An 11,994-nucleotide genomic window follows, 5' to 3' on the forward strand; every position below is an offset into this window, starting at 1 on the left:
AAATCAAAATTATTTTTCTGATGTAATATTAAAGTACCAATACATTTAAAGCAAACCTGTTCTTTTCCATTTAGGCTAAAGCAGAATTTCCTAAACTTTTCACCCCTGAAAAATCCTTGAAAAAAGGGTTCAGGTTCTTGAGGAGCCTCTGCTAAAAAATAAAATAAAAAAAGATTATACCTACAGCTTACAGTAAATTTTTAAGCAAAAGAATAGTGTGCCTAGTGTTTTTTAACTCCCAGCAGAGAGATATTACCAATCCCCTACAAATCTGTTACCAGCCCCCTTGAAAACTGCGGTATTCTCTAAGTAGACAGTGTGGAAGGGACCCCTTACATTAGTGTTTAATGTAATATTGGCCCTTTGCATTGGTGGTCAGTGTAGGTAGATCAATCCACCATCGGTCACTGCTCAAGGAACCCCTAGCAACCTCAGGAGGAAACCTAGGTTTTCACAGAACCCTGGTTGAGAAACACAGTGTTAAAGCATCAGGTTTAGACTCCCCCACGGCAGACAGTAAAAATTGTGATGTCCTCTAACATTTGTGGTTATTGTAGAAGTGACCCCTTATATTTGTGCTTAGTGGAAAATTGGTCCCTTCCATTGGTGGTCAGCGTAGGTAGGAGATCAATCCACCATCAGTCACCGCTCAAGGAATCCCTAGCAATCTCAGGAGGAACCCTAGGTTTTCACAGAACCCTGGTTGAGAAACACAAGGTTAAAGCATCAGGTTTAGACTTCCCCACAGCAGACAGTAAAAATTGTGATGTCCTCTAACATTTGTGGTTATTGTAGAAGAGACCCCTTATATTTGTGCTTAGTGGAAAATTGGTCCCTTCCATTGGTGGTCAGCGTAGTTAGGAGATCAATCCACCATCGGTCACTGCTCAAGGAACCCCTAGCAACCTCAGGAGGAACCCTGGTTGAGAAACACTGGATTAAAGCATTAGATTTAGACTTCCCAAGGGCAGACAGTTAAAATTGTGATGTCCATAGCCCTCATTAACAGGAAGACTTAGTATGGAAAGTCTTTTATATCTATGTCCTTATATATGTTTGTACCTGGTATTTGTCTGAAGAAAATGTTATTTAAGTCAAAAATTGTGATGTCCTCTAACATTTGTGGTTAATGTAGAAGTGACCCCTTATATTTGTGCTTAGTGGAAAATCGCTCCCCTCCATTGGTGGTCAGCATAGATAGGAGATCTATCCACTATTGCTCATGCTACAAGGAACCACTAGTAACTTCAGGAGGAACCCTAGGTTTTCACGGAACCCTGGTTGAGAAACACTGGACTAAAGTATCAAATTTAGACCCCCCCCCCCCCCCAAGCAGTTGTTAAAAAAGGTGATGTCCTCTAACATTTGTGTTCAGTGTAGAATACATTGGTGTTTAATAGAAAATTGCTCCCTTCCATTGGTGGTCAGCGCAGGTAGGAGATCAATCCACCATTGCTCACTGCTCAAGAACTCTCTAGAAATCTCAAGAGGAACCCTAGATTTTCACTGAACCCTGGTTGAGAAACACTGGGCTAAATTTTCAGATTTAGATTCCCCCATGGCAGACAGTAAAAATTGTGGTATCTCCTAAAATTTATGGTCAGTGTAGAAATGACTCCTTATACTGGTGTTTAATAGAAAATTACTCCCTTCCATTGGTGGTCAGCGTTAGTAGCAGATTAGTCCACCATTGCTCATGCTTCAAGAAACCACTAGCAACCTCAGAAGGAACCCTAGGTTTTCACGGAACCCTGGTTGAGAAACACTGGGGCAAAGTTCAGATTTAAATTCCTCCATGGTAGACAGTAAAAATTGTGGTAGCTTCTAACATTTATGGTCAGTGTAGAAGTGACTCCTTATACTGGTGTTTAATGAAAAATTGCCCTATTGAATTGGTAGTCAGGGTGAGTAGGAGATCAATCCACCATAGCTCACTACTCACCAAACCCCTACCAGCCTCAGGAGGAACTCTGGGTTTGCACGGAACCCTGGCTGAGAAACACTGGGTTAAAGCATCAGGACTAGAACCCCACCCCCCCACCCCCCGCTCAAGGCAGACAGTAAAAATTGTGGTGTCCTCTAACATTTGTGGTTCATTTAGAAGTGACCCCTTACATTGGTGCTAGGTGGAAAACTGGCCCCTTGCATTGGTGGGGTGGGAGATCAACCTACTATTGCTCACTGCTAAAGGATCTCCTATCAACCTCAGGAGGAACCCTGTTTGGGAAACACTGGGTGAAAGTATCAGGTTTAGGCTCTCCTCAATGCCCAGCTCCTGGGTTGATTCCCCAATACGTTTTAGTTATAGAATAGACGTTAGACAGGTTTAAATACAGTAGATAACAGGGTGGGCTGGTCGGGGGCAGGGGCAGCTGGTGGGTTTTTGGGGTGCGGGCAGAAAATGATCCACCCGCCGCCACCCACCCTCCCGGTCGGTCGGGTCATGGACGGCAGACACTAGTCACATCGCCACCCAGGTCAGTCGGTTGGCCGGGTCATGGGCAGCACCCCCTACTGGGTTGGTCAGTCAGTAGTCGGGGCCCCGCACTTACCCCATCTCGTGGGCAGTGCTCCAGGCGGCGGGCGGTGTCAGCTTCTCTCCGGGCTGTTCTCTTTGTCTGCTTCCTCGCTTCCACTGCCTCTCCTCCCTCCTCCTCCTGGTGGCCAATCCGATCAGATCTCCTTTTGGCCAATCGGGTGATGGGTCTCACGACCCGCTTCCTAATTGGAAGAGAAACAGTGTGACAATAGCGAATATTCATTCACTATTGTCACACAACTGGGTGGGCTTTAGGCGCAGCGCTCTGTGTCCCGAGCCCACCCTTTTTTGAAGCCTATTAGAGCCTCAGGCTCTAATCACGTGCTTCAAAAAAAAAAAAACCCCGATTGGAATTAATGCGTTCGGCGCCCTGCATGTAGATCAGGGGGCCGGACGCATGGATGGGGGGGGGGGCGGCGCCCGTGTGCCTCTAATGGAAGGGAGTTGTACATCCTTACCGCTCTGACAGTAAAGAACCCCCTATGCAGTTTGTGATATTTTAATCACAGGTGGAGCTTGGTGGGTCACTCGCACTTCTTATATCTCCAATAATTCCCGATCCGGTTGCCCACCTAATTTGGGGGTTTTACGTGCATCTGGCCACCTTGAGCACATGAAATAGGCCCCACCTGTAACTGAAACGGCATTTACAGACCTGGAAATGTAACTATAGTAGTCTTACTAGCTGAGTTCAACTTCTGAGACACATAATAATGGTTTAAAGGGAAACTCCACTTTCGTGGAAAAAAAAATGAGCAAATAAAATAAAAAAATATTGCGTATACAAGTGCGATACAAGTCATATTGCCATTGACAGTTATTAAAAATTACCTTTCTTTTTTAATCAGCACCACTGTAATTCTCTGTAGAATGCAATATGGCTATCTGGAGGTGTTCTGTATACAGATGTTGTACAGGACGCCCCCCAGGTATGTCATTTCCTGCCTTGATTTGACTTACTGATTTTCCCAGAAGTCCTCACTAAGATACAAATTTGATTCTTTGCATCCCCTGCAACAAAACTTTTATTTTTTGGTGAGACACTCCCAAAGCAAATCACGTCAAAAGGGATTGCAGACCCTGCCACTTTCCTCACTAGAGCCCTGCAGGTGCAGCAGCTGATTGATAAATATAAAACCACTCCCCCATACACACTCACTCGCACATGGACACAGACAAACAAACAGCTTTTTCTCCAGAATAACAAAAAGTAGGAATCTGCAACAAAGCCTGTTACAATCCCTGCAATGTACATCGATCACCCAGAGGGGAATGTTTTGTTTTTTTTTCTCAACAAAAAGTGCAGTTACTCTTTAAATGCCCAATGTGTACCAAAAAATCTATAATATCAGGTTTAGGTAGACTGACCCTTTAACCACTTGATGTCCTCAGGCCGTTTTAAAACATCCTGGACTTTAAAAGCAAGCTCATGGCCACAGCTGCAGCTTGGCTACCGATGAACATATTTAAATGAAAATTTTAAATTGCTGTAAAAAAATGCAGATGCATCTTCCTATATTTTATAACAATGTGCAACACAGGTCAAGGTGTACTATTTTTTTTACAAACAAGAGAACAAAAGAATAGCAATGCCATTAGTTGGCATTAAAATACAGTAAAACCTTGGTTTGAGAGTAACTCGGTTTGAGAGCGTTTTGCAAGAGAAGCAACATTGTTTAATGAATTTTTACTTGATATACAAGCGATTTCTTGATATACAAGTAGCGTCATGTCACAACTAAGTATAAAAGAGAAGAGAGGCGCCTCTAAGTGTAGCAATAAGGTTACATTTAACCACTTGCCGACCAGCCGCCGCAGTTTTACTGCAGGCAGAATGGCACGGCTGGGCGAAACGACGTTATGTTACGTTGCTGCGCCCTGTGGCCACTAGGGGCGGGCCCGCTGCGCTGCACTCCCCCGGAGCTGATGCGAGTGCCCGGCGGTCATGATCACCGCCAGACTCCCGCGATCGCTGCTGACACACAGAGAACCTGGATCTATGTGTATAAACACACAGTTTCCGGTTCTCTGAGGGGAGAAGAGACTGATCGTCTGTTCATACAGAGTATGAACAGCGATCTGTCATCTCCCCTACACAGCCCCCTTCAGTTAGAACACACACTAGGGAATGCAATTAACCCCTTGATCGCCCCCTAGTGTTAACTTCTTCCCTGCCAGTGACATTTTTACAGTAATCAGTGCATTTTTATAGCACTGATCGCTGTATTAATGGCAATGGTCCCAAAATAGTGTCAAAAGTGTCCGATGTGTCCGCCCAAAGTCGCAGTCCCGATAAAAATAGCAGATCGCCGCCATTACTAGTAAAAAAAAACAAAAAATAATAATAAAAATGCCATAAAACTATCCCCTATTTTGTAGATGCCATAACTTTTGCGCAAACCAATCAATATAGGCTTATTGTGATTTTTTTTTACCAAAAATATGTAGAAGAATACATATCGGCCTAAACTGATGAGAAAAAAAAAATTTTTATATATTTTTTGGGGATATTTATTATAGCAAAAAGTTAAAAATATTGCGTTTTTTTTCAAAATGGACGCTTTTTTTGTTTATAGCGCAAAAAATAAAAACTGCAGAGGTGATCAAATACCACCAAAAGAAAGCTCTATTTGTGAAGAAAAAAGGACATTAATTTTGTTTGGGTGCAACGTCGCACGACCGCGCAATTGTCAGTTAAAGCGATGCAGTGCTGATTCGCAAAAAGTGCTCTGGTCAGGAAGCGGGTAAAATCTTCCGGGGCTGAAGCGGTTAATGAAGGTACAACATTTAGCAACATATTGCTACACTTAGAGGCGCCTCTTTTCTCTTTTATACCCTGAAGCTCCTGCTGGATTTTGCTTCTAATCCCCTTGTGGAGGCTTCCATTAGTGGATGGACATTTTATGGTTACACAACCTATCACATTGTTATAATCTTTTTATATGGACTATAAACTGATGGATCTTTGAATAAGTGATTGTGGAACGAATAATTTGAGTTTTCATTATTTCTTATGGGGAAATTTGCTTTGATATACAAGTGCTTTGGTATACAAGCATGTTTCTGGAATGAATTATGCCCCGCAATCTAAGGTTTTACTATCTTACGAAACTCAGATCACCCCAATCCACACGACACAGTTATTTACCAGTATGAAAAAATAAAAAAATTGTGAGTCCCAGCTAAATATACCAGTAGAATGTTTCTTCTTTTGTAAGCAGAATGCACCAACATTGAGGCTATTTTGCCTCATTTATAGAAAGTGCCTGAAGAAAAGCTCCCTCAAAGCAACCAATCAGCTTCTCTGTTAAATTTTGTAACCAGGAGTAAACAGCATCATAGCAGAAAGTTGATTAGTTAATAGGAGTAACAGGAGAATTCATTGTTAAGATTTAATAATAAAGTTCAAATGACCTGAACTAGGTTTGAGTTAGCTGACAACTGGCCCTGTTAATTTATTGCCTTATAAGTAGAGTTTTTGAGTTTGTTTTTGTGTTTTGGGGGGGGGGGGGCAAAACCTTCAGCAACAGTCCATTTCATTTGTACTGCCCGAAATTGTTATACAATAGTAAAAATTGCAACCATCTGCTGTAAAAAAAAAAGGGATTAAATGTACCCCAAATGTATGGGTCGAAACGTGTCAGGCATTGTTATACATCAGACATTTTGTAATGTTATGTATAATTTTTGTGTTTTCAACTTTTTGTATTTGGTATGGGTATGCCCCCATCAGAGCTCATATTTTAACCTTTATCAGTAATTTTTCTAAAAAAGAATCTATTTTTCTAAACCCATTTTTCCTTTAACTACATTACTTTGCTTCTTAAAAACACCTAGGGGGACTTTTCCCATTTTGGGATCAAATGTACCATCTGTAAATAGCAAGATGTAAAAGGAATGAAACATTTACAACTGATCCAAACTCAATTACTACAATTTCATCTAAAAATTTCAACCATCTGCTGTAAAAAAAAGGGATTAAATGTACCCCAAATGTATGGGTCGAAACGTGTCAGGCATTGTTATACATCAGACATTTTGTAATGTTATGTATAATTTTTGTGTTTGCAACTTTTTGTATTTGGTATGGGTATGCCCCCATCAGAGCTCATATTTTAACCTTTATTAGTATTTTTTCTAATAAAGAATCTATTTTTCTAAACCCATTTTTTCCTTTAACTACCTTACTTTGCTGCTTAAAAACACCTTGGGGGACTTTTCCCATTTTGGGATTAAATGTACCATCTGTAAATAGCAAGATGTAAAATGAATGAAACATTTACAACAGATCTAAACTCAATCACTACAATTTCATATACATTAAGCTTTAACATATGAATGTAATTTTTTCAGGAGTTGTTTTTAGTCTTTTTTACTTTTGCGAATGTCATTAAAGTACCAGGTGATCATGTAATGAAGGACCCTGTTCAGAAACTTCCTGTTATGGGGTGACTACTGTCTCCCTTGTGTGGTCCTGCATTGTCACCCGGTCACAAGTCCCTATAGGTGTCCCAGATGTGTCTGCATAGTCACCTGTTGTCTCTATCAGGGGCACAAGCAACAGGGTGACAACACAGGACGAGGCATGTTCCACTGTTGTCACTTTCCGACAGCCAGCCCAGAGCAACGATGTTCAGCCAACAATGTAGTCAGTGAATGTAGACAGGAAGTGCCTGAAAGAGGCTGGATCAGATGCAATGAGATACAAGAACAACAAAAAAAGATAACAAATAAAAAGATATTACTTTATGGAAAAAATGCAATTGGTTATGATACAAAGTGCTACAGCAAACTAAATGTCATGGAGATATGGTTTCAAAACCACTTTAAGATGTCTCTACTAGGTCCGTATGCATTGGGCAAGGGTGCTTTGTATGGTTTGTGTTAACTAATGATAACTGGCCTGTTGGTATTTTGCTTTATAGGATGACTTTTGACAACCCGGTGGCATGGTGGTTAGCAACTCTGCCTTGCAGCAATGGGATCCTTGGCTTGGATCCTGGTTAGGACACTATCTGCATGGAGTTTGTATGCCCTACCTGTGCTTCAGTGGGTTTCTTCCCAATCTCTAAAGACATGCTTGTAGTATAATTGTATCCTAAATTGGCACTAGTTAGTATGTGTGTGCAACCCCCTATGGTGAACCCTAGTGACATTCAGTTGAGTGGCTAATGTCACTCTGGTATCTTTTTTCGGGCATGGAGCCACAGAAGTGTAGGGTTTCATAAAAACCTTAATAGTTTAACATATAAATTTCCTGTAGATATCCCATAAAAGCCTTTTTTTTTCATTTTCAATTTCCAAAATCTGACCAATTGGGTGGCCTGTGAATGGCTTAGAATCAAACAAGGTGACCCATGGTGAGACTGTCCAGTATAAAGCGGGCTGAACAAGGTAACGTGTGGTGGGACCTTCCAGTATACAGAGGGCTGAACAAGGTAACCCGGGTTGGGACCATTCAGTATAGAGCGGGCTGGACAAGGTGAGCCACAGGGACTGTCCAGTAAATGGATTGATGAACAGGGTGAGCCATAGTGGTACCATCCAGTATAGAGGGTTCAACAAGGTAACCCATGGTAGGATTGCCCAGTATATGGGGAGGCAAACAAGGTGACCCATAATGGAACCTCCTAGTATAGGGAGGACTGCTGTACATACATAAAAGTATCCTCATGGCCATAGACAAGACAACGGCCCTTGTGGTGGATAAGAGTTCGTATTAGGCAATAGTGGGACTGTCTAGTAAACAAAGTGCTAAACAAGTTGACCTACAGTGGGTCTAACCAGTATAAAGGGGCCTGCTCTCTATGAAATATCCATCATGGCCATATATAGAACTTGTCTGTGTGATATAAAAGAGTTCATATCAACCAATGCTGGGACCGTTCAGTATAGTGAGGGCTAAAAGAGATGACCCATGGTGAGATTGGCTAGTATAGGGAAGGCTGTAAAAGGTGACCCACAGTGGGGCCATCCAGTAGAGGAAGGCCTGCTCTACATGATATATCCACCATGGCCATAGACTAGACAACTGCAAATTTGGTGCATAACAGTTCATATCAACCAGTAGAGAGAGTGCTAAACAAGGTGACCCATAGTGGGACAATCTAGTATACAAAGGACTGAACAAGGTGACCCATGGTTGACCTGTTCAGCATAGAGAAGGCTGAACACAATTACACACGGTGGGACCGTCCAGTGCAGAGGGGGTTGAACAAGGTGACCCATGGTTGACCTGTCCAGCATAGAGAGGGTTGAACAAGGTGACCAGTCCAGTATAGAGGAGTCTACTCTCTGTAAAATATCCACCAAGTTCATAGACAAAACAGTTGACCATGTGCTGGGTAAGAGTTCATATCAACCAGCATAGGGAAGGCTAAATAAGGTGACTCATGATGGGACAGTCCAATCTAAAAAGACCTACTGTACATGAAATATCCATCGTGGCCATAGACAAGACAACTGCCCATGTGGTGGATAAGAGTTTATATCAACCAGTATAGAGAGGGCTAAACATGGTGACCTACAGTGGGACTGTCCAGTGTAGGGAGGGTTGAACAAAGTGACCTATGGTTGACCAGTCCAGCACAGAAAGGGCTGAACAAGGTGGCCCAAGGTGAGACTGTCCAATGTAGAGGGGGTTGAACAAGGTGACCCATGGTTGAACTGTCCAGCACAGAAAGTGCTGAAAAAGGTGACTCAGGGTGGGATTGTCCAGTGTAGAGAGAGTTTAACAAGGTAACTCATGGTTGACCTGTCTAGCATAGAGAAGGCTGAACAAGGTGACTCATAGTGAGTCTGTCCAGTATAGAGAGGCCTACACTCCATTAAATATCCACCATGGCCATAGACAAGACAATTGCCCATGTGGTAGATAAGAGTTTATATCAACCAGTATAGAGAGGGCTAAACAATGTGACCCACAGTGGCACCAACCAGTATAGAGAGGGCTAAACAAGGTGACCCACAGTGGGACTGTCCAGTGTAGAGAGGGTTGAGCAAGGTGACCCACGGCTGACATGTCCAGTTTAGAAAGGGCTGAAGAAGGTGACCTACGGTTGGACTATCCAGTGTAGACAAATCTGAAGAAGGTGACCTATGGTTGACCTGTCCTACATAGAGAGGGCTGAAGAAGGTGACCCATGGTTGACCTGTCCAACATAGAGAGGGCTGAACAAGGTGACCTACAGCTGACCTGTTCATTGTAGAGAGGGCTGAAGAAGGTGACCCACGGTTGGTCTGTCCAGTGTAGAGAGGGCTGAAGAAGGTGACCTATGGTCGATCTGTCCAACATAGAGAGGGCTGAAGAAGGGGACCCACAATTGGACTGCCAAGTGTAGAGAGGGCTGAAGAAGGTGACCTATGATTGATCTGTCCAACATAGAGAGGGCTGAAGAAGGTGACCCATGGTTGGACTGTTCAGTGTAGAGAGGGCTGAAGAAGGTGACCTATGGTTTACCTGTCCTACATAGAGGGCTGAAGAAGGTGACCCATGGTTGACCCGTCCAACATAGAGAGGGCTGAACAAGGTGACCCACGGCTGACCTGTTCAGTATAGAGAGGGCTGAAGAAGGTGACCTATAATTGATCTGTCTAACATAGAGAGGGCTGAACAAGGTGACCCATGGCTGACCTGTTCAGTATAGAGAGGGCTGAAGAAGGTGACCTATGATTGATCTGTCCAACATAGAGAGGACTGAACAAGGTGACCCACGGCTGACCTGTTCAGTGTAGAGAGGGCTGAAGAAGGTGACCTATAATTGATCTGTCTAACATAGAGAGGGCTGAACAAGGTGACCCATGGCTGACCTGTTCAGTATAGAGAGGGCTATAGAAGGTGACCTATGATTGATCTGTCCAACATAGAGAGGGCTGAACAAGGTGACCCATGGCTGACCTGTTCAGTATAGAGAGGGCTGAAGAAGGTGACCTATGGTTGACCTGTCCAACATATAGAGGGCTGAAGAAGGTGACCTATGGTGAGCCTGTCCAGTCTAGATAGGCCTTCTCTCAATGAAATATCCACCATGGCCATAGACAAGACAACTGCCCATGGGGTGGATAAGAGTTGAGATGAACGGCGGTGATTTAGGCGCAGTATTACCAACCGGTAGTGGAAAAAAAGTAGTAAAATGCAGATATTGGGGGAAATGTGCCATATGATGGAGACATGGTTAGTGGGGGGATTGCTGCAGGGCAGAGGGGCTCACCTTTGGAGGATATAACAAATCACATGACATGGGATCATGCTGATGGGGCAGACATAGACGGTAGCGGTGTAGAAGGTGGGTGCACAGAAGGAGAACAATGGGGATGGGATGGAAGCGGCGGGGCCGGGATGCGGTGCGGGGAGGATGCTGTGGTCCAGCCCGGTGGAGGGAGGATGCGGCTGCCGCCGGGACACGTACCCGCTGCCGTCATGAAATCCGTGACATCCCGCCGGCCGCCAGCCCGTCCGATCACTCGGCTCTCTGCGCCATCTTCCCGCTGATCCCCGGGGTCCGGGCATGTGCCGGCCCAGGCTGCTCGCTCCCGACCGACGGCCATCCCACAACGGGGGAAGAGATTGCACGGGGACGCGCAGCCCGAGCGCGGGGGCGCGCCTGTGGAGGCAGGGATTGGAGGAAGGGATGGGGGGGGGGGGGGGAGCTGCTAGGGACTTATTAATGATGGAGCATATTCATCATCAGTGGAGGGGAACATGACCCAAAACTGCCCGACAATTGGATAGAAGCACAAGAAATACAATGTTTCAAAGTGGTCTTTGCATTAAAGGGATAGTCTACCTTTACCCCCCAAAAAATAATCATTGCACCCATATTGATTGATGAAAAAATGTGCATTTATTATACCCTCATCAATGGATCTGGACAGATCCCAAAACTATCCGACAATTAGATATAGGCTCAAAAATACAATATTACAAAGTAGTGTAATATTGATCTTTGCATTAAAGGGATAGTCTACCTTTGCCCCCCCAAAAATGATCAATGCACCCATATTGATTGATCAAAAAATATGCATTTGTTATTTTCTTGTATTGGTGCATGCAAAGCATTGCAACTGTGATGGGTGGATGGCAAGTGCAATGCTCTGGGCTCCAGCAGACTATTCCTCCGGCCATAGGGGGCGTATCTGTGCAAGCAGGGATGTGGGGAAGGGAGCTGGTAATGGTTCATCAGTAGAGGGGAACATGACCCAAAACTGGGCGACAATTGGATACAGGCACAAAAGATACAATGTTTCAAATAGTGTAATATTGCTCTTTGCATTAAAGTGATAGTCAACCCTTTGCCAAAAAATAATAAATACACCCATATTGATTGATGAAAAAATGTGCATTTGTTTTTTTCTTGTATTGGAGCCTGCAAAGCATTGTAACTGTGATGGGTGGATGGCAAGTGCAATGCTCTGGCTCCTGCAGACTATTCCTCCAGCCATGGGGGGGGCGTACC

The 11,994-nt window shown here is 43.9% G+C and overlaps 1 protein-coding gene across 3 annotated transcripts in view; it reads right to left on the bottom strand.

The window, feature by feature from the left end:
• The window catches only part of PAK5 (p21 (RAC1) activated kinase 5), a 212,384-nt gene extending 201,229 nt beyond the window's left edge, over positions 1–11,155 (bottom strand). For all 3 annotated transcript variants that reach the window (XM_073628637.1, XM_073628636.1, XM_073628635.1), the window contains exon 1: positions 10,948–11,155. In XM_073628637.1, the coding sequence (XP_073484738.1) occupies positions 10,948–11,086 (139 nt within the window). In that variant the 5' untranslated portion in view covers positions 11,087–11,155. The remainder of the gene's footprint in view (positions 1–10,947) is intronic.
• Positions 11,156–11,994: the final 839 nt, after the last annotated feature.

This window comes from Aquarana catesbeiana, linkage group LG04 (assembly GCF_042186555.1).
Source record: "Aquarana catesbeiana isolate 2022-GZ linkage group LG04, ASM4218655v1, whole genome shotgun sequence".
Classification (NCBI taxonomy): Eukaryota; Metazoa; Chordata; class Amphibia; order Anura; family Ranidae; genus Aquarana; species Aquarana catesbeiana.